The sequence below is a fragment of the Amblyraja radiata genome, chromosome 15, assembly GCF_010909765.2.
Source record: "Amblyraja radiata isolate CabotCenter1 chromosome 15, sAmbRad1.1.pri, whole genome shotgun sequence".
Classification (NCBI taxonomy): Eukaryota; Metazoa; Chordata; class Chondrichthyes; order Rajiformes; family Rajidae; genus Amblyraja; species Amblyraja radiata.
In genome coordinates, this window is record NC_045970.1 from 13,345,368 (window position 1) to 13,369,449 (window position 24,082).

Here is a 24,082-nt window from a genome sequence, read left to right on the forward strand (position 1 = left end):
CTCTATAGTTCATCGTCTAATTCAAAGTTATATTAAATTGTAAAAAAAGATCACAATAATAATAGAGTACCCAGGCAAATACAAACTAAGGGTTACCGCTGGTTGTATCATGGCCTGTTATACTGATTCTAATGGACAGGGATGCAGAGGCTCCAGAGAGTGGGGTCCATCAACAACACTGTCCTCAAAAGCATATATATGAGATATGCCTTAAAAATGTGGCATCTATTATCAAGGATACCCACCATCCAGGCTATGCCTTCTTTTGTGTATGAAAGAACTGCAGATGCTGGTTTAAATCAAATCCACTTGGTCCATCTCTGACATCTCCCGACTGTTTCTGGATCTCACCGTCTCCATCACAGGAGACAGACTATTGACCGACATCTACTGCAAACCTGATTTCCATAGCTATCTAGATTACACTTCTTCCCACCCTGCTTCCTGTAAAGACTCTATATCCCCTACTCCCAATTCCTCTGTCTACGCCGCATCTGCACCCAGGATGAGGTTTTCCATACTTGATCATCGGAGATGTCTTCATTCTTTTGGAAACGGGGGTTCCCCTCTACCATTATAGATGAGGCTTTCACTAGGGTCTCCTCAATATCCCACACCTCTGTTCGTACTCCCCCTCCCCTCATTCACAACAAGGACAGAGTCCCCCTTGTCCTCACCGTCCAACCCATCAGCCGTCGCATACAGCATACATAATCCTCCAACACATTTGCCACATCCAACGGGATCCCACTGCTGGCCACATCTTCCCATCTCCGCTTTCTGCTTTCTGCAGAGACCGTTCCCTCCGCAAATCCCTGGTCAACTCGTCCCTTCCCCCCCAAACCACCCCCTCCCCAGGCACTTTCCCCTGCACCACAGGAGCTGCAACACCTGTCCCTTTACCTGTCCCCTCGACCCCGACAGTCTTTCCAGGTGAGGCAGAGATTCACTTGCAACTCCTCCAACCTCATCTACTGTGTCCGCTGTTCCAGGTGTCAACTTCTGTGCATCAGCGAGACCAAGCGCAGGCTCGGCGATCGTTTCGCTGAACACCTCCGCTCAGTCCGCCTTAACCTACCTGATCTCCCGGTTGCCCAGCATGTTAATTCCCCTTCCCATTCCCAATCTGACTTTTCTGTCTTGCGCCTCCTCCATTGTCAGAGTGAGGCCCAGCGCAAATTGGAGGAACAGCTCCTCATATTTTGCATGGGTAGCTTAAACCTCAGCGGTATGAACATTGACTCTTCTAACTTCTAACTCTTCTAACTTCAAATAGCCCTTGCTTTCACACTCTCTCCATCCCCTCCCCCAAATTAAGTATTATTTGTTTTTTGTGCTTGTCTGAATCTATCTGCCTATGATGCTGCTGCAGGATTGTTTTATTGTACCTGTACCTCACCGTACTTGTGAATATGAAAATAAACTCAAATTGACTCGATTGTCATTTTGAGCACTTGCCAACATCCAAAACTATATTTGATAAACTCACTAGAGGGAGCTACAGTCATATGCTGGATCACTTTCAGAGCATCATAGTCTGGGCAGTATTGTTGAATAGTGAACTTTATTGAGAGATTTTAGAATGCCACTAACATGCCAGATTGCAAATGCTGTAAGTAATGTTTTACTTTAATCATTTCTGGAGTTAAAAATCCATCTAATACCCAATTATCTTTGCAATTTGGTTAAGATAACATATGAACCATGGCTTGAACAGGAAGGGGAGTCCTGGCTAATGAAATATTTTATTCCTTATCTCCACAGCACCCCTTACAAAATAGATGTATTTAAATCTTGGTACTTGCTAACCTGCATACATAGTTCCAACAACAATCTTCCATCTATCATGTCCGAAATTGAGAAATCGGTGATGATTATATAATCCTCAACTTCATTCACAAATCGTCAGACAATATAGCTGTTTGGGCTGATAACATCCACATCACAAAAATGACAAGTACCAGCCATCTTCAACAAAATGTCTAATCTATTCTTGACATTCAATGGCATTACCATTCCTAAACCCTCCAACATTAACACCATGGGAAGTGTGGATGTGGGAGAAAAAGATGGGATAGGACTGGGAAGGGATGGTCACTATTGACCCAAAGCTTATTTGGACTAGTCACATAAATACATGGCTACAGGGACTACTTACTCTGCAGTGTCTTAATTCCTTCAGCTCTTCCTGTCTTATAAAAGGCACAGATAAGGTACAATGGAATTATCTCTGCTTGCTTAAACTGATTAAGTTTTATTAACCCGTGAGAACTTTTGTGCAACCCAGTAAAAATAAGTCTATGATGAGAGTGATACCTAATCCACTGTCCTAAGCAGGGAAGTCCTAATTCAGATGTTGTAGATAGTGAATAACTGTAGTTCTTTTGTTGCTATGTTGCACTGGTGATGGAGTAATCCATCGCGACAAATGTATATCTTCAAAAGAACTACAGTTATTCACTATCTACAACTGCATTTTACAAATCATTGACGTCTACTATGTATAAAGGCAAGAGCAACGGGCACATAAAAATACTTTTGCCTGCATATTACACTCAAAATTACACAATATCATGATCTGGAGAGAAAGCAATATTTGTTCATCATCACTGGGTTTAAATCCTGGAACTCGCTTCCCAATTCCAGTTCCACGTCGTAACACCCAAGACTATGAGAATGCTTTCACTAGGATGTCACTAGGATTTGCCATTGTTTTCTCGAGGCCAATTAAGAATAGGAAACATTGATGGCCTTGCCAGTGATAAGCTCCACCAGGGGTGCCATACGTATGACAGCCTCTGCCTACAATCTGTCTGTTTTTTCGTCTTTTTGTTATTTTTAGTCTGTTTAAAAGTATGTTTTTGGAGGTTATTTAGTATTTTTATGTGGGGGAGGTGGGGAGGGTAAGAGGGAAACCGTTTCTCAGTCTCTTCCTGATCGAGGATGCGTCTATTCTCCGAGTCACATCTTGCCCCCCCCCCCCTCGCAGCCTACCATCTGGATTGGCGTGCCCTTTCCTGCCAGTGACTGACCAGAGCTTCAGCAGCGGCGCAGCACTGATTTACCATCGCAGAGCGGAACGATGCCTTACCGGGGATCGCCACGTTGAAGCTCCGGAGGGTTGGGCCTGCTGCTTTAACATCGTGGAGCTGTGGTTGCGGAGCTTCTAGCCGCGGGCGGCGCTGACTTTAACATCGCGGAGTCCTGGGATCCCTTTGCCGAGGGCCGCCAGTGTTGAATCTCCGCCCAGCTCGGCCTGTAGACTTCGGGAGCCGCGGTCACCGGTAAGAAGTGGCCGATTCAGAAGCTCCAAGCCACTGAGAATGATCTTCCGTTCCGACGTCGGAGTTCCGATCATCTCGGCGAGAGGGCCTGAACATCAGGCCGCCATAGCAGCGACTGCGGAGGGCTTAAAAGGGTGAACAAGGAGGAAGATGACTAAACATTATTGCCTTCCCTCACAGTGGGAAACGTTGACTCCGCTGTGTGGGATGTTCATGTTAAATTCTATCGTGTATTGTGTTATTTTTATTCGTATGGCTGTATGGTAGCTCAAATCTCACTGTACCAATTGGTGCATTTGACAATAAATGTAAACTTGAAACTTGAAACTTGCTCTCATAAAAAAAGTTAGAAAAAGAAAGGAACTAATTAACACTTCTTTAAAAAATGTGATATTGCTTTATTCTGGTATACTTAGTAAAAGAGATCTTCAAAATGTACACACACATAGAATAAAAGGTATCTTGTTATAGACAATTAATTGCACGCAGAAACAGGATATATCAATAGAAAAACATTACTGGTTAAATTTTGTTCCAAATGGTGAATATTAACTAACATGATGTTACCAGTTATTTTACATCTATTTTTAAGAGTAGTGTGATCTTTAATTTGAACTTCATGCCAGAAATATGATTTTAGGAACAGGTGATCGGCAAACTGTTTCATAAAAGTTCTTCAGCGATTGCATTAAAATTACTTTCCAATGGACTTTCCATATTTTTTATTTTAGCAAGTTCAGATTTTAGGTTTGCAGCCTGTACAAAAAAAGGAAAAATATTTTTTAATTTGATTAGTCCTGTAACATCTGTTCAAAATAAATGTAGTATGAGTTCCTGTACATCACTGATAAAAAAAATGATCTTGTTGTATTGCATTTCCAATAAAGTTTGCGGCATATCTGCATTGCTGCCTTTATATAGGGCGACACGGTGGTGCAGCGGTAGAGTTGTTGCCTTACAGCACCAGAGACCTGGGTTCGATCGCGACTACGGGTGCTGTCTGTATGGAGTTTGGACGTTCTCCCTGTGACCGGCATGGGTTTTCTCTGAGAACTTTGGTTTCCTCCCACACTCCAAAGACATACAGGTTTGTAGGTTAATTAGCTTGGTATCAATGTAAATTGTCCCTAGTGTGTGTAGGATAATGTTAGTGTGCGGGGATCGCTGGTCGGTGCAGACTCAGTGGGCTGAAGGGCCTGTTTCTGCGCTGAATGTCTAAACTAAACTATATTGCTGTCAGATTAGCACTGTCCCTCTGAGGTAAAAAATTGTTTACAACTGAGATGGAATTGGGGGAGATTATCAGGAGGAGATAGTCTTGTTCAGATGTACAAGACCACTGACAAGGAGGAATGGGGACCAATGCCTTTATTTTACAAAGAATCAAACATGATGAAAATCTGCTATTGCAAGTTTCATGAAGGAAGTTATTCTCTTGCTGGGTCCACCGTGCATGAAGTGTGCTGATGAATGGAAACCATCTTCACGTAGAGCAGCATTTAATAATGTGCAACCAACCCCTGGATACCGCACCTGCAGCATTGATGCACGTTACGTGTGACCCCAGGAAGTATAGCCCACTTGATCAGCTGGGCAATTGGCTGAAGAATGGTCAATGGAGATCAATGCCGATAAGTGGAAGGTGTTGCATTTTGAGAAGTCAAACCAGGACAAGGTCTTCTCAGTGCATGGTAGGGCCCTGCAGAATGTTGTGGAACAGAGGGATCCAGGAGTACAAGCGCACAGTTCCCTGAAAGTGGCGTCACAGGTAGAAAGGGTGGTATATAACTATTTTAGTACATTGGCTTCCATCGGTCGGGATATTGTGTATAAAAGTTGGGATGTTCTGTTACAGTTGTACAAGATGTTTGTGAGGCAACATTGGAATATTGTAGTTCAGACTTGGTCACCCTGCTCTTGGAAGGATGTCAGTAAGCTGGAGAGAGTGCAGACAAGTTTTATAAGGATCTTGCCAGGGCTCGATGACCTGAGCTGTAGGGAGAGATTGAGCAAGCTAGGAACTATTTATTAGAGCAGAGGAGACTAAAGGGTGGTCTTATATGGGTGCATAAATTCATGAGGGAATTGATAGGGTGAATGCACAAAGTCTTTTACCCTGGGTAGAGGAATCAAGAACACGAGGACATAGGTTTAAGATGAGAGGGAATAGATTTCATAAGAACCTGAAGGGCAATGTTCACTCAGACATTGGTGGGTATGGATTGAGCTGCCAGAGGAGGTAGTTGAGGCAGTATAATTATAATACTTAAAGGGCACTTGGGCAGGTGCATGGATAGAAAACGTTTAGAGGGATATAGACCAAATGCTGGAAGTTGGTACTAGCTTAAATGAGGCCAACCTTGCCCCAACTCCCTTACACTGACTACATTTCAAAACTTATTGTGACGAGCTATAACATACCAGAGAGAGGCAGTTTTTTTTCTCATTTATATTTCATTTATTACACAGAAAGAAATGATGAAATGGACAATGATGAAATAAGTATGTAGCAGAGATATGTGCACCAATTTAAATTATGTTCACTTTTGGATGAGACATGTTTGGTTAACATGCAATTGTGTCTGCAATCTCCCATATAAACAGTTTTCCCTGATTTGGTAGAGGCCTGTTTTAGTATAGTCTGGATTTTGCTCTTTGGTGCCGTAAATAGTTTCTGAAGATTTTCTCTACAATCCTTCTTTACTTCAAGTGGATCGCCCGACATCTCTTTCCTTCTCCATGCATTCAACTGTAAAAATAAAATTTTCTACCATTTCTATATTTTCTTTAAGACCCTTGAACCATAGATCTTATAATTAATCACGTAATTATACTTACTTACTTACTTACTTACTTACTGCCTATTATGCCTCCTGGCATGTAGGGCAGCAACGAATGTCTGTTCTGGGCGCTTCTGGTCACTACCCCAGGTCAGGTCCATTGTTTTCATTTCCTCCTCTACAGTTCAACGCCAGGTGGTTTTGCGTCTCCCTCTTTTCCTTTTCCCTTCCGGTGTCCAGTGCAGGGCTATTCTTGGGATGCCGTCTGGTTCTCTTCTCAGTATATGGCCAATCCAGTTCCAGCGCCTTCTCATGATGATGGTGTCCATGCTCTCTTGTTGGCATTGAGCAAGGAGATCTTGGTTGGATCTGGTGTTTGGCCAAAATATTCTCAGGATTCTTTTCAGGTTCTTAGTATGGAAGATGTCACTCACTGTCATTCTCCAGCATTCCGAGCCATACAGGAGGGTGGAGAGGACACAGCTCAGGTATAACTTCAGCTTGGTCTTGGTGCTGTATTGCTGGGACCTCCATACATTGTTTAGCATTCTGAAAACATTCCTAGCCTTGTTTAGCCGGTTCTTGATGTCATTGTCTGCTCCGCCATCGTGTCTGATTTTGCTACCAAGATAGGTAAACTCCTCAGTTATGGGAAGATCGTTTCCATTCACTTGGATTGTCAAGGGGTTTTGGATGTTTAGTGTCATTACATCAGATTTTTTCTGGTTTATCTTCAGAACAATTTGTTGTGCAAAGTCACTGAGACAGGATGTTTTTTCCTGCATGTGCTTGTGAGTGTGGGAGACCAGAGCCAAGTCATCAGCAAAATCAAGGTCTTTCAATGATGAGAAGAGGGTCCATCGTATGCCTCTTGCTTGGTCTTCGGTTGTCTGATGCATCACCCAGTCAATAACAATATTGAAGAGTAGCGTCGACATCATACACCCTTGTCAGACTCCTGTCTTCACCTGGAATGTGTGGTTACTGTTCCCCACTCTGCAAGAGAAGTTGGCGTAGAAGCTCTTAATGACTTTGACCATATGCTGTGGGATCCCATACATTCGTAATATGCCCCAGTGGCTGTCACGGTGGAAGCTGCCAAATGCTTTCTCGAAATCAACAAAGTTGATGTATATCTGTCTCTACCACTCTGTGCACTGTTCTATAATGTTACGAAGGGCAAATATCTGGTCAATGCAACCCCTCCCACCACAAAATCCTTCCTGTTCTCTCCTGAGCTGTTTGTCTACTACTTCTGAGATACGTTGTATAATAATCTTTGCAGAATCATGCTTGGAATTGATAGAAGAGTGATCCCTCTCCAACTGTTACACTCGCTTAAGTTGCCTTTCTTTGGTATCCTAATGTTGACTCCTTCTGACCAGTCATCAGGTATATCCTTCCTTTCCCAAAGTGCTGTGAAAAGTGGTACAAATACTTCAGCTGCAAGTTCTGGGTCTGCCTTGAACAGTTCTGCATTGAGGTTATCTTGGCCAGGGGGCATTTCCACTTTTGAGAGACTTAATGGCCGCAACAATTTCCTCCTTAGTTGGTGGTTCAGTGCTAATGTTCAGGTCATCCTCTGCTTGTTGGGTGTTAGCCTTTATTATAAGCGGTGCTCTATTCAGTACTTCATTAAAGTGTTCCACCCAACGAGCTTCTTGTTCTGCTTCTGTTGTTAGGAGTCGGCCCTTTTTGTCTACAATTGGTGTCTCAGTGGTTGGACGATTTTTGCCACAGATTATCTTGGTTATCTTGTAGACCTTCCCTTGCTCCTCTCGCAGCTGCATCTTCTGCTTGATTAGCAAGATCTTCCAGGTACGCCCCGTTTGTCAGCTCTGGCTTTCCTCTCAGCTGCTTTGTTTGCTTCTTGGTACTGCACCTTGTATCTTTCTTGCAGCCGTTTGGACTTTGTCTCATTTATTTGCTTCTTTAATTTTCTCCTATTTTCAATGATTTGCCATGTGTCTTCGGTCATCCACTCCTTTTTTGTCTTCTGCTTAAACCCCAGGCAGGCTTCACTGGTTTCCACATAAGATATTTTGGTTTGTTCCCATACAGTATTAATATCATTTGTATTTGGCTCTGTGTGATCATCCATATCTGCTAATGCCTGAAACCTGGTCCTTAATTGTAACACGAAATAGCCTTTCACTTTTGGGTCATGTAGTTGCTCAATGTCAAACTGTTGCAAGCCTGTCTTTTTGCTCCCTGTTTTCCTCAGTTTTACTTTGAGAACAGCCAGGACTAGGTGGTGGTCACTACCAACATCAGCTCCCCGTTTAACCTTAACATCAAGTAATGAGCGTCTCCGTGTGCCATTAATCATCAAGTGGTCTATCTGATTCTTATCCTTTCCATTTGGAGAGTACTATGTCAGTTTGTGGATGTCTCTCCAATTACTAGGTTGTAAGTGGTGCAGAGTTCTATTAGTCTCTCTCCATTCTCATTCATAGTACCACAGCCCTTTTTCCCCATAGCTCTTTCCTGGTCTGTGTTGTTGTTTCCAACCTTGGCATTCAGGTCCCTCATCACAACCTCCATGTCATGTCTTGGTGTGTTTTCTAACTCAGCCTGTAGTTGCTCATATAATTCATCCTTAACACTATCATCACTATCGTTTATTGGAGCATAACACTGGATGATGGTTGTATTAATTTGCTCCCCCCCCATTCTGATCTTCATGAGTCTACTATTGACAGGTTCCCACTCTATCAAACTATTCTGTACTCCTTTCTTAAAATGATGGCTGCTCCTTCTCTGTGATTCTCGTCAACCCTTCCCGAGTACAACACTGTCTCTCCTGTGCTGGTCCTAAGTCTCCCTGATCCCGTCCATCTACTTTCACTTACTCCAAGAATATCTAGGTTGTAGCGTCTCATCTCTGATGTCACTTGCGCTAGTTTCCCTGTGTCGTACATTGTTCGTACATTCCAAAAACCTATCCTAGTCTTATGTTTGACATTTAGAACTTCCACCTTCCTGCCAGTGGCTTCCTTTCGGCTTTCACCATTGACATTCACCCTAGCATCTGTCGATAGCCCTGGAAGTCCATCACGCCCAGTAGTGTTGATTCCTTCAGCTGCTGTTTCATATATTTGTTTTACGAGACAGGGTTGTTAGCCCTGTGCTAAACCTCCAACCTGGAGGACCAGAGGATCGCTCTTCATCTCACCTCTACCCTTCGACCTGTCCAGCATGGGAGACCCTAACAGGAGACGAATCTCCCACTGGCATAGCTCTAGGGGTCACTGAGACACTCAAGCTCCCCGACCACGACAAGGTTGCAATCCAATGGGGAGACGTAATTATAACTTTCTGCTATTTGTCTAAATTCTCATGGTTGTTTTTAAATTAATTATGACGGTCAAACTAACGTCCTAAAAATAAAATGAATAATAATATCTAGATCCTAAAGGTGCTGGGAAAAGTGCAGCTTTTTATGAGATGCTGATTTATCCCATACCTTAATTTTTTAATTCAAATCAAACATTTTGAAAGACATTAATCTTGGACAAAACCTATTAAGCAAAGCTAAGTTTACTTCTTGCAAAGTAAGAGAATTTGATGTACTTACAACTTCTAATTCTCTCTTTGCAGCCTCTAATTCTTCTTGTGGTGTCCCATTCGCCTGCTTTCTTCTGGCTTGCATCAATTTAATATGCTGCTGTATCCGCAGCTGCAAGTCACGATCTTTAGCAGCTCTATGGAAAATAAATGTAAGTTAATTTACATTAAAATAGAGTAATTGGTCAAGATTAAAATGTGAGTCATAACTCTCTTTATCTTTCCATAGAGGCAATCTGACCTGTTGGGTGTTTCCAGCATTTTCTGATTTTTTCAGATTTCCAGTATATGAAATTTATGATTTTACTTCGGAGTCACGTGAGTGACCACGTGAAGAACCCGTCCAGCACGCATGCGCGACATAGCGTTCACGCAGATGCAACAGCGATGAACGGGAGTACGGGCGCTCCCGCTACAAGCCTGCAGGAACGGACCGTTAGGTAAGTACTTACCCACAGGTTCGATTTTACAACTTTGCTCCTCTTTGTTGCTCCAGGGGAAGTGGAGACAGCAAAGCAGAACAGAGGGAAGCGGCCCCTGTTCGACTCCAGGGAAGGAACGTTCCGTCAGTGGAGGGGGGAGAGGCGGCACCTGGACCGCACACGCTGCGGTCCACAGTCAGGGTGTTGAGCCGATGCCCAGTCCGTTAACAGCTGTCTGACCAACAGCAGCGGACTGGAGGGAAACTAAAAAAACGGCCGGTAACCCCTGCATACTCCCGACAAGGAGACTCGCCGCCCGAGAACCGCAGATGCCACTCGAAAACGGCAGGCAGCCTCTAGCAGCAAAGTCAGAACCAAACCTCGGGCTGGAGATAGACACGGAAGATGGAATCGGCACTTCAAACTACCGCCCGAGAGCAAGTAAGTGTCTGTTCTCCAAGCCTAGAGTAAGGTCATGGAGCCAAAAACTCCAGCGAGACTTGCCTCAGGAGCAGGGGCAAGCTCGCCAAGGGAGCATAACACTCCCACTCCAGTGCACTACAGCACTGGCCATCTCCCTTATCGAGGGATCGATGACGACCAAGGCTGGGCTGGTCAAGAAGAGGGGTCACTTGCTGAACAACATCGGGAGTATGCTTGAGGTACAGGATCAGGAAGAGCTGCTGGGTGTGGCCGCTATGTCCACCACTAGCAAGATGGCTTTTCAGTCTCAACTGACGGCCAGCTTACTACCTGTTCTTTTCAAAAAACCTCTCCAAGACAGGTAGTCATGAGGCGTTGGATTTCATCACGCCTCCTCTAAATTGCATTTACTCAAAGTGCCCACCATTATTGGGGGGTACATTGAGCATAGCTTTTTAAAACCCAAATATCTTAAATTGCATTTGATACCCCTGACGTTGGCTATCATTTTTGCATGCTCATTTCAGAAGGGCAGGGTAGTATGGCAAAACACCTGACCCTACTGTTCACAGTATGCTCCGCAACTTCTCGAAGGAAGTTATAAAACCTGCCCTCAACCTAAAAAATTCACAGGACTGTGAGAACGCCGACCTCACAACCACAGATCCTGCTATCTGGCTAAGTTACCAAACCAAGCCTAAGAAACTGGACGAAGTATCCAAAATATTCGGCATCAAGAGGGCAGGGCCTGGAATGAGCACCACACAAAAACCAGACAACAGTACCTCCACGCGTCCACCAGTAGGCGTCTACTTAATTGTACTGGTGAAAGCTCGGGGCCCGCATGCCAACCCCCGCAAGCCCTTTCAGGCCAGGGTCCAGAGCGGGCCCCATGGAAAATGCGCCACCCCCCAACAACACCATCCCTACAGACAAGGAACCAGAAACCAAAGAAATGAACACACCACTAAACAACAGTGAAGACAGATAAGTATGGTTCCTACCATCACATAAAAGGTGAAGGGTTTGTACTAACAGAGGGGGGGGGGGGGGGGGGGGGGGGGGGAATCACACCTGGGTTGGGAACATGAAGAACTATCACACTTGGTAGTTATATACCAAAAGTATTCAAGGATAAAAATTGAATTAAGAAACCCATCACTTCTCGGCCTTTTGGCTAAGATCAAGTGTGGTATCTGTTCTCAGTTTAATATCTGATACGTCCCTTGTCTAGGGACCATATATTACCAGTTCAGCATGCACCCCAAAGGGGTCTACCCTCCCACTAAAAAAGAACATGAGGGACTAGCTAACTGGAGAAGATATACTAGGGGTCATAAAGAAGCCTTATATGAACCTTTGGTACCAACAAACCCAAGATGTTGAATGTCGCATCATCATTGATATACAGGGGGTCATAAGAAGCCTAATATGAACCTTTGGTACCAAAAAACCCTAAGATGGTGAATGTCGCACCATCATTGACTTTACCACTTGAGTATTTTCACCAGGTTACACACTTATGGAAAATTGTAATTGCTAACCATGGACTTCCTAGGATACTTTATGGTAGACATCAACTTAAAAGATGCATACTATTCAGTACCCATTCATAAAATTTTGGAGATACCAATTTACCTGGATGAGGTAACTATGGCAGTATAAATTATTGACAATGGCTAATATGAGCCAAAACTGTTCCCAGATATTCAAACCAGCCCTGACACCGTGGGGGCGGCTCGGGGTTGAGACGCTCCGATGGCAGCGGCATGACTCGGGGCTGGTACGGCGCTCCCGTGAGGGCGGCCCGGCGTGGGGCGGAGACGGTGCTCCGGTGGCTGAGGCGGCGTTCTGGCGGCGGCGACCTGAATCCGGGGCTCGGCCGCGGGCCAGTGGACGACATCGTTGGGAGCTCGCAGGTCACAGGCTGGTGCCTGTTTTCCGGAGCTCCAGTGGCAACAGCTGCGTCCGCTGGACTGGAGGGCAGCAACTTCGACCACCCCGGGACGCGGAGCTTGAACCGGCCCGTTCGCGGAGCTCGGTGAGCCGCGGGACTGACTTACCATCGCCCGGTGGGGTATCGCCTCAGCGCAGAGGGAGAAGAGGAGGGAAGAGACAGTAACCCTAAGATTTTACCTCCATCACAGTGAGGAGATGCCTGGTGAACTCACTGTGGTGGATGTTAATTTGTGTTTATTGTGTGTTTTGTTGTTTATTATTACATGTATGGCTGCAGGCAACGACATTTCGTTCAGACCATAAGGTCTGAATGACAAATAAAGGATCTAATCTAATCTATTAAGAAACATATCGTCATGGCATGTCTCTATGATAATAACGACAGACTAATCCATGGGAATAGCTAATCAACAGCATTAGCTACTAAAATATATTTAGCCTGAGCCTGTCATACAATCCAGATAGATCTACGTTGACACCATCCACAACTATTGACTATCTGGTATTCAATTAACTCTACCCACTCATCTATAACATTGTCAAAAGGAGAGTCAGCGTATGGCACAACCTGTAACAATTAATGGTATCAATCAACCAACCATTCATCAAGTGGTTAGAGTAATTGGGAATTAGTAGCAGCATTACCAGCTACTTAACTTGAACCTTTTCATTAGAGCTAAGGTGCTAATGTTTAAACTAAATACCCATACCCAGAACATGGTGGCAAATGGACTAATCTGGAGTCGTCATCACTATAGACACTGGGCGTAAAACCTAGTTGGAAATATTGAGTACGTTCTATTGGTAAAAGCATATTGTTCAGTAGTGCACCATTTTGCATGTTCGTTTATAAATTAACAACATCACAGTGGTGGCATACACCAACCACTTGGGCAGAATAAATCGATATCATGTGACAATTGATTTAACAATTGGTAACCATATGTCGTCAAACATATTCGACCATCAGCAAACTTACCTACCAGGTGAGCTAAATACTGTAAACAGACATATTAAACCAAAGTATTTGCTGAAATTACAAAGCAATATGGAACACCAGATATCGATTTCCCTGTATTTCAATTGAATCACCACGTACCGATGTATGTCGCATGAAACCAAACTTTGAGGCAGCGGCAATGAATGCATTCCCGCTGAACTGGGGGGGGGGGGGGGTGGGGGGGAATCTAATCTCTATGTTCTCCCCCCTTTTTTCCTACCTCATCAGTCAGGTGCTACGGCCTCATCAGTCGGGTACTACGCAAACCTACAGTCATGGTTCCCAGTGGTCCTCGACATGGTCATCAAAACCCTAATGATTTCCCAATAGCCCAGACTTATCAACTCACCCAGTTTCAGGCATAAGCCACCCATGCCACGATAAATTAAACTACTGGGTTGCAGATTTGAAAAGACCATTACTGGGCCTGGGTTGCAGAATTGGGAAGACCACTGCTGGGCCTGGATTGTCAAATAGCACTATCGACGCGATGATAGCATCCCCTCGCATATCCACTAGGGAACATACTTGGCGAACATCAAGAAGTGGGAAGATACTATTCAAATACAGCAACTACATATTCAACTACAACAAAACCTGTACTGGAGTTCCTGGCAGGTCTTCACCACAATGAAGGACTCAGCTACAGCACCATCAACACAGCCAGAAGTGCTCTGTCAGCCTACTTAACTCGGGCACCAGGACAACAGGCCATAGGGTACCACCTGCTGGTGATCAAATTCAGGAGAGGTATATTCAACTCTAATCCCCCAGACCTAGGTACACCCAAATCTGGGATGTCAGTGTGGACCTGACGTACCTTAGGGGATGGTCACCAGCCAGGTCCCTCACCCTGGAACAGCCCACCCTGAAGACGGTCATGCTGATGGCCTTGTCTCAGCACAAAGAGTCCAGTTCCTCCATCTACTACGATTGGACAATATGGTTTACTAGACCATGTTACATTTACCATTAGGGGCTGGTCAAACAGAGCAGACCAGGAACATCAGGTCTAGTCATGGAATTCCGGGCATACCCACCTGAACCACGGTTATGTGTCATGACCCACTTATTGAACTACATCGATACAATAAGTAATCCTCGAGGGAGAGAAAAAGCCTTATGGGTCAGCCACAAGAAACCTTATGGTCGGGTGATGAGCCAAACTATCTCAAGTGGCTCAAGCAGGTACTGGGAGTTGCTGGAGTACATACTAACGTGTATAAATCTTACTCCACCAGGGCAGCATCCACATCAGTGACTAAGAGGATGGACGTGCCTATGGACCACATCCTGGCTACAACGGGGTGGTCTAGGGAGTATATGTTCCAAACTTTTATAACAAGCCGCTGGCAGAACCTGTATCGTTTGCAGAAAAAGTATTAGAATGTGCAAAAAATATATAATTTAAGCCCGGGGGAGCATTTTGGTCTTGTTATTGTTAATAACATCATTATTGTTTTACAAACAGATTCATGGTTGATTACGATAACATACTTCCTCCCTCGAATGACTTTGGCAGCGAGTGAAGTATGAACTGTTACACGGTTTGAAATCACAGAGCTTTAAATTCTTCACGTAGTCACTCACGTGACTCCGAAGTAAAATAGTAAGATTAAACGAGAACTTACCAGTTTGAAGTTTGATCTGTATTTTATGAGGAGTTACGATGAGGGATTACGTGCCCTCCGCTCCCACCCTCAATAATAGAGATCAAACTGGTATCTAAGCTCTCATTTTCTTTACTATATTTATTTCAATTACTGTGTCTTCTGTGATTCCACACCGCTGCTTTAAAGTATGTCGCGCATGCGTGCTGGACGGGTTCTTCACGTAATCCCTCATCGTAACTCCTCATAAAATACACATCAAACTTCAAACTGGTAAGTTCTCGTTTAATCTTACTATTTTCATTTACTGAGAAAATGCTTACTTGTTTCATTTACAACAGGAGTGAGCTCACAGACTACCAAAATGAAAGTTTCAGCCATTAACAACAAATCTAGAATTAAAAAGGCGAACAAATCAATTAATTGGAAATGAGGGTTGTGCTTGACCTATCCCGACCTCATCTTTGTAAAAAATAAACTGATCGTCTAAAATGAATAAACTGCTTGAGGAAAGAAAATTGTTCATTAAAGTGTTGTGGATATGTATGAATACATTACTTCTGAACTTGGAAATCAAAACAATAAACTGTTTTCAATAAAACATTTTTGCTCTTTCACCTGTTTTTTTGCACATGATAAGCAAACAAAAAGTACTGGAAATATCAAACAGGTCAGGCACCATTTGTGGAGAATATACATCTGTGGTTTCTTCAGGAGGTACAAGCTGACCTGTTGGGCATTTCCAATGTGTCCTGGTTTTAATTCTGATTACCAGTATCAATGGTATATTTGTTCGTTTTCTGATATGAGTCCAATTTATGGGAGAAATTTTATTAAGGCAAATCTTAAGATATTCATAATCAAAAAGTCACATCACCATTGTGCAGGGAATGAACAGACAACATTTTGGGTTGGGACCCTTCTGCAAACTGAGTGGGGGGGGGGGGGAAAGAAGTGGAGATGAAATGAAACGGAGGGATACTGTGCAGAAGGTTGGAGCTTTTATCCAAGTAATGGAATAAGATTAAATAGGTTTATCACTGTTGCATTAGAGTGGTTCCTAAACTTTTTGAGCTTATGGAACACAGGTATAATAATGTTAACCTTGCGGCACACTCGCTTGACTTAGCAGCCAAAAATGGGCATTTTTTCTTATTCAAAACATGAAACACATTAATTTGCAGATATACTGTAATAAAGAAAAATGCTATCACTTACATAGAAACATAGAAAATAGGCGTAGGAGTAGGCCATTCTGCCCCTCGAGCCAGCACCGCCATTCAATATGATAATGGCTGATCATCCAAAATCAGTACCTCGTTCCAGATTTCTCCCCACATCCCTTGATTCCTTTAGCCCTAAGAGCTATATCAACTCTCTCTTGAATATACTGCCGACGGACCTTACGATTAGAAATTTTATTTGGCGGCGGTGAGGCCTCAGACCGACCAGATGGGCTTTCGACACTAGCACTAGTAATACTGTTAAAGTTGTCACTTTCATGGTTATGTTTCTTGAAAGGAATCTATCCATTTTTATTGTAGGGTCGTTTTTTTAACTACTAAAAATGCAACGGGCACCTTGCACAGGTGAAAACAAGTTTGAGATAAGCTCGTAACAACCACATCATTCTGAATCTAAAACAATGTCTGCGTCACCTATCGCTAATCCGCAATGCTTCCATTTGCTTTTGCTACATTTCATACTTCAAGGTTTTATAACTATGAAAATGTTAAAATTAAAAAATGTGGTGTTTTATTTACTAATGTATATCAATCAATTTTAAATGGTTTCTGACTTGGTTAATCAAATTTTTAAATTTCACTGGAAACAGGCCTGATATGAGATTTAAAAAAAATTGCAGCACACATATAATGGCTTCAGAGCACACCACTGTGCCGAGGCACATCATTTGGGAACTAATGGAGTAGACCATCCTCTGACGTAATGGGATATGTTCATGTAGAGAAGCAAAGAGTAAGTTTGAACAAGTATTTATGAGAAGAGCTGACGAGGGAAAGGAAACCAATTTTTCTAAGTAAACAAAACTAACAACACTTTTGAAAAATGCTACAAACCAATAAATAAGAAAAGTATTACTACTAAAAAAAGTTGAAATTTGAATATTGTTGGAATAAAACGAAAAAAATATACCTTACTTCCTCCATTTCCTTTTCAAATTCCATATTTTGGTTACGTTTTTGGACAGGTGATCTTTTTGAATCTGCACGTCTTACCGTGGGGTAGTAGCTTGGATCTGTAGCAAATGGTGCATTCTTCACTATCTGTGCACAAAGCAACAATAACATAATCTGTATACTTCAATTATTCTCTCAGGAGTTGCAGTCATTTATGTCATATGTCTTGCAAATATAACTGGGAAAATTTGATACTGTGTAGGAGATTTACACCCACTGGAGGTGGAACTTTGTTGCAGCATTTTACCACAGTATAAAGGGCTACAACAAGGTTTTTGAACTACTTAATTGATTTACCAACAAATCATGGCTTCAATCATTCTGCTTTGAAATATGCCTTTCACGAACATCTACATTTGACCTCTAAGTAGGATTGTATACATATGAATTGTTATATCTACTATTGATAAAGAAACACAAGACAAGATGTGATCAGAGACTGTTAACTATCAAGATGTCTGGTATGTGGAAACTTAAGCCTCTGTCCCACTTGGGCGACCTCCACCGCAACCCATAATCACGGCAATGTTGCCACGAGGTCGTAGGCGGTCTTCATCACTCTCCTTCATGGTCGGGAGCGGTCGAGAGCGGTCGTAGTAGGTCGTGATGCTAGTGGTAGGTAGTCGAAGGTGGTCGAAGGTAGTCGAAGGTAATAGCTCCGGGGTGAAAAAAAGGTCAGTAGGAAAAAAAGGTTATTTAAACAGCAGAACGTCACCTCTGTCACTCCAAGGCATGTCCCTGTCCATGTCCCTGTCCCTCTCATTCATAGTTGGAGAGTTTTTTGGAGAGGAGACGTGCTTTAGAGATGGCACCAAAAAGGCAGCAGCGCAGGGGGAGGGCACAACCCTCAAAAAAACCTGCCATGCAGGTGTTGCCCACCCAGGAGGAGGAGTGACAGGAAGTGATGCCACAGGAGGTGATAGTGCAAGAGGAGGTAGCCCTGCATGAGAGACCCCTGGAGGAGGAGACCAGGGGGGTAGTGTATGTCCCCACCACCACCCCATCCTTCACTGCCTCATTTGAAGGCAGCAAAGCAGCTCTTTCTCCTGTGTCTGGACACAGCATCAGAGGCAGATGCCCCGTTGGTGGTGAGGTAGAGCTGGAGGAAGGTTATGCCCTACACCTTCACCAGGCAGCAGGAGGGGGACCTTGAGGAATGGTTCCAGCAGAATGCCATCCTGTACGAAAAGGAAAATGAGGGGTACAGGGACAGGGACAAGAATGGCATGCTTGCCATTCACTGCCCCACATGTGTGCTTAAAGTTCCATCTTTTGTCAAAGCCCAGCGCCACTCTCTTCCAGTCATCTGGTGTACTGGGACAGTCCATCACATCATCTCCATTCACACATTGAGACCTCTTCTTGTGCTTCCTCTTCACCTTTGCTCTTCCCCTTCTGCCTTTCTTAAAAGGCTGTTGAAGCAAAAGGGCTACTGCAAACACCAGTAGTTGTATTTTTACTAACATCCTCCAAACTAGTTCCTTCCTTGCTTGCATAGTTCAGAATGATTTAAAAAAAAACCTGGGAGGCATTTTTTGTGAGAAACAAATGCAGACATGACATCATTTTATCAGGTGATCATTTGAGCTGTAGACACTCAAGGTGGAAGGGGGTCGTGCTCATTCACGGACCAATTTGCCAGAGATCATCCCCGAGTAAAACGTACATGGTCGAAGCCAGTCTTCAACATAGTCGAAGGGGGTCTTCTTCATAGTCGAGGAAGGTCTTCAACATAGTCGTAGGAAGTCGTTCACATAGTCAAGGAAGGTGGTAGGAGGTCATAGGTCACCACGACCTTGATTTTATTTTAGTCACTTAAGGTCGCCAGAGGTTGAGGTGGAGGTCTCCCTATACTGTGCATACAAGGGATGTATAAAATCAATTTGATTGGATTTTTTTTTCCACAAACAACGCGTACATTGAATGTGACTGTTGTATTGAAACTCTGTGAGTACCTTTCCATTTTAATGACACTGACAACCACATAAGGGTGCTATGTTTACTCTGAGCAGTTCCAGCATCTTGGCTGCGGCAGTAAAAATTGCAGCAACAGTTTACATTGTTTCAGCAATGATTTTACATGAATTTAACTGCAAAAGAAGGCAGATTTACAGTGACCACTATTGGAAAGGGGAACTTGACTTGTTCAGAATAAATTACAATAAGCAATCTAGAGTGGGTGATATCAACTTAATTTTACTTCACCATAAATGGAAAAGCATACTCTGTTTAGAATAGTACTTATTTTCCATCTCCTTTCCTGGGTGGACAACTAATTTGCTAATCACCGCAATGACCAGGAATACTTAACTGAAGTTTTGATTGCTCTTAGTTACTTGAAGATTAACTGGAATACAACAAATTACTCCAGTTTTTAATTTTGACAAACGATAAACCCATTTGAGAGCAAAAGTATAAACATTTCTGTAAATAGGTACCATATTATTTTCCGATGAACGTAGAGACATTTGCTTTCTTTCCCGTTCTTTCTTTTCTTGCAACAACTTAGTTTGTTCCCTCCAATTCATTAACGCTTTATGGTCTCTGTAAATATGTACAAATCTATTTATTTCTACTAAAGACTGCAATTAAATAAAACCAAAGACTCTTTAAAGGTACACAAATAAGCTGGAGAAACTCAGCGGGTGCAGCAGCATCTATGGAGCGAAGGAAATAGGCAACATTTCGGGCCGAAACCCTTCTTCAGACTGATCGGGGGTGAGGGGGCGGGCAGAAGAAAGGAAAAAGGAGGAGCCCGAAGGCTGGGGGATGGGAGGAGACAGCAGGAGGGCTGAGGAGGGGCGGAGACAGCAAGGGCTAACAAAATTGGGAGAATTCAATGTTCATGCCCCCAGGATGCAGACTCCCCAAGTATGAGGTGCTGTTCCTCCAATTTCCAGTGTTGCTCACTCTGGCCATGGAGGAGACCCAGGATAGAGAGGTCGGATACGGAGTGGGAGGGGGAGTTGAAGTGCTGAGCCACCGGGAGGTCAGGTTGGTTATTGCGGACCGAGCGGAGGTGTTCGGCGAAACGATCGCCCAACATCCGCTTGGTCTCACCGATATAGATCTGCTGACATCTAGAGCACCGGATGCAATAGATGAGGTTGGAGGAGATACATACAATGGAAAAGGTAATGAATGGTGATCGATCACATTGTGCAAGCAAATCCTGCCATTAAAGAGGGAAACAAGCTGACACCTGAGTACTATATACCCCATGTCATGCAGGAAATGACACAGATTTTAAATATTTGAAACATTGGATGTTTGAGATATCCAGAAGCTTTAATAAATAAGAAATTTAATGTTAAAATACTTAAAAGTTGAATACAGAAGCTGGAAGACTTAAACTTAAGCTTTAAACTCCCACCTAAAATCCCAATCCTCTGGAAATTTAAAACAATTCATTCTAAAGATGTAAAGCAGTATTTTTACAGTAAGATGGCTAAAGGAGTTTTTACATTAAAAATAAACATTTAGATCAATGTGTGCTGTATTTCATTCGGGCCAAGAACGAAAGACTGAAAAGGATTCGTCTTACCCAGCTCTAGAACCTTCAGCAGGTCCAGTATGTCGTTATAGAGATTTTCCCCATGTTCTGGCCCCATAGCAGAAGCGTCCACGTCGCGGGGATGGAAACTGGAAGTATCCTGAGCTAACTCTGCTATCACCATCATCTATTGCGACAAGTGATGGCTTCCACTGATTGTCGCCAGAAGCTTGCGTCCTTTTCAGCACAGACAATGACAGCAAGGCCAACATTTGTAACAAGATGGACACGAAAAGAAGAAGCCAATGTTCTTGCTCATATGTTCAATTACATTGTTGCAAAATCATACTCAACTGACTACCTAGTGACAACTTATTGACAACAACTTCAGGATTTGCACATATGCCTGATCATCTGTGAAAATCTTGAAGCTGCCAACAATTACATGGCATAGTACCTTCAATCCCACCAACCCTTTCCTGTAAAATGTGGGCCATTATGTGAAGGATTGATCAAGAGTGGAGATTTGCATGAAAGTGAGATATTTGTGATTGTGCTTCATAGAAACATAGAAACATAGAAATTAGTTGCAGCAGTAGGCCATTCGGCCCTTCGAGCCTGCACCGCCATTCAATATGATCATGGCTGATCATCCAACTCAGTATCCCGTACCTGCCTTCTCTCCATACCCTCTGATCCCCTTAGCCACAAGGGCCACATCTAACTCCCTCTTAAATATAGCCAATGAACTGGCCTCGACTACCCTCTGTGGCAGGGAGTTCCAGAGATTCACCACTCTCTGTGTGAAAAAAGTTCTTCTCATCTCGGTTTTAAAGGATTTCCCCCTTATCCTTAAGCTGTGACCCCTTGTCCTGGACTTCCCCAACATCGGGAGCAATCTTCCTGCATCTAGCCTGTCTAACCCCTTAAGAATTTTGTAAGTTTCTATAAGATCCCCTCTCAATCTCCTAAATTCTAGAGAGTATAAACCAAGTCTATCCAGTCTTTCTTCATAAGACAGTCCTGACATCCCAGGAATCAGTCTGGTGAACCTTCTCTGCACTCCCTCTATGGCAATAATGTCCTTCCTCAGATTTGGAGACCAAAACTGTACGCAATACTCCAGGTGTGGTCTCACCAAGACCCTGTACAACTGCAGTAGAACCTCCCTGCTCCTATACTCAAATCCTTTTGCTATGAAAGCTAACATACCATTCGCTTTCTTCACTGCCTGCTGCACCTGCATGCCCACTTTCAATGACTGGTGTGCCATGACACCCAGGTCTCACTGCATCTCCCCTTTTCCTAGTCGGCCACCATTTAGATAATAGTCTGCTTTCCTGTTTTTGCCACCAAAATGGATAACCTCACATTTATCCACATTATACTGGGATACTGAGTTGGATGATCAGCCATGATCATATTGAATGGCGGTGCAGGCTCGAAGGGCCGAATGGCCTACTCCTGCACCTAACATGGGCTTCTTCTTTATCCACATTAGACGCTTCAGACTTGGATGCAAAAGAACCAAAAGCAAAAACTCAAAGAATATCAAAAACGATTTCCTGAAGTCAATTGAGAGCGATGTGATTACATTTTTGTAGACTAGGTAAATCCCAGCCACTGATCATCTAGAAATGGAGTGGGTTATTCAGCCCAACTTGGATAATCCAGCACTGAGCTGATCAGCAAGGGACAATGTGATACAGGCCCTACCATTCATAAATATAAAGCCTCCACTCATAAAATTGCATGAATGGTCGTTTAGGTCTTGTGCCCCTGAAGCAAACTGGATGTAAAATAGATTGAATGTTTGTGAATAACTCATATTTTACCATCTATTAAAACAATTACAAATTATTAAAAATAAAAAAATAACCAGAATACAAAAACACAAGTAGATAAAAAACATTTAAATTAAATTAAAAATAAAGAAATGATAATTAAGTTTTACTTGCCTTATACCATCCTAAAACATGGAAAGTAAAATCACAGAATGACTGGAAAACCAGGATGAAAATATTAAATTATGGTTATTGCTTAAATGGGAATTAACATCACCCAGGACCTAATCTGAGTTAGACAATGGAAAGTTTGGAAGAGCACGTTTATGGAAAGTAAAATAAGGGAGACTATTCACTGGTGAGCTCAGGAAACGCAAAAATAAATCTGAGGAGAAGACAAGTGCAGAAACAAGGAACTACAAATGCTAGTTTAACAAAGGGACTCAAAGTACTGGAGTAACTCAACGGCAGCACCTCTGGAGAATATGACATTTAAGGTCAGGACTGAAGAAGGGTCCTGACCCGAAATGTGTTCTCCAGAGATGCTACTTGACCCACTGAGTTACTCCAGCACTTTTTTGATCTTTTGAGAAGGCAACTGCCTTTACCACTGCTTGTGGAGCAGATTTACCTTTTTCCCCCAAGTGATCATTTTTTTTCAGATTGGATTTCATCCAGAATTGGGACTGGATACATCCTTGCCTCCTTATGCAGTCCTGCATCCTGCACTGGGACATTGCTGTGAATAAAGAAATAGGATACTCACAGTTTCCTCTGTTCAATATACGCCTGCTTTTCTTTGAGCTCCTTCAGTGCAGCTAGTCTGAGTTCTTTCTTCCTCTTTGCCTGAATTGATAAATCGTAAGCTTTTGCCTCAGGAAATATTGCATTTAGATTAGAGCCTTCCTTTCTGAAAATCATAGTAAAAGAATAGACGTTTACATCAGAAATAGTAACTGACATTAACTTAGGTTTTAGGTTTAGGCTTATTAATGTCATATGTACTGAGGTTTGTTTTGCATGCTATCCAATCAAATCAGATAATACTATATATAAATACAATCAAGACAAACTCAGGTACAGTAGGTACAGCAAAGGGAAAGAGACCAGAGTGCAGAATTGTGGTTCTCAGCATTACAGTGCAACAGTTCCAGAAACAAAGTCCAATATCGGACCATACTCTATCTTATGGAAGGACCATTCAGAAGCCTGATGACAGAGGGGAAGAAGCTGTTCCCGAGTCTGGTCATGTGCACTATCAAACTTCTGTATCTTCTACCTGAAGGGAGCAGGAAGAAAAGAAGAATGGCGGGGTGGGAAAGGCCTTTGATTATGTTGGCTGCTTTCCCGAGGCAGCGTGAAGATGGAGTCAATGGCGGGGAATCTCGTCTGTGTGATGGACTGGGTTACATCCACAACTCTCTGTAATTTCTTATGGCCTTGGGCAGAGCTGTTCTCAGACCAAGCTGCGATACACCTGAAAGTAAGCTTTCTATTGTGCATCTATGGAAATTTGGAGACATACCAAATGTCCATAGTCTCTTGACACACTGGTGTGCCTT

The 24,082-nt window shown here is 43.2% G+C and overlaps 1 protein-coding gene and 1 pseudogene across 1 annotated transcript in view; one reads left to right on the forward strand and one right to left on the reverse strand.

The window, feature by feature from the left end:
* Positions 1 to 5,543: 5,543 nt before the first annotated feature.
* lrrc27 (leucine rich repeat containing 27) overlaps positions 5,544 to 24,082 on the reverse strand; it is a 96,092-nt gene continuing 77,553 nt past the window's right edge. The window contains exons 8-12 of the mRNA XM_033034745.1: positions 23,287 to 23,430; positions 19,682 to 19,787; positions 17,200 to 17,330; positions 9,642 to 9,768; positions 5,544 to 6,033 (exon numbers count right to left, since the gene is read on the reverse strand). Of these exons, the coding sequence (XP_032890636.1) occupies positions 5,746 to 6,033; positions 9,642 to 9,768; positions 17,200 to 17,330; positions 19,682 to 19,787; positions 23,287 to 23,430 (796 nt within the window). The 3' untranslated portion in view covers positions 5,544 to 5,745. The remainder of the gene's footprint in view (positions 6,034 to 9,641; positions 9,769 to 17,199; positions 17,331 to 19,681; positions 19,788 to 23,286; positions 23,431 to 24,082) is intronic.
* Positions 11,634 to 11,744, forward strand: LOC116981677 (annotated as a pseudogene).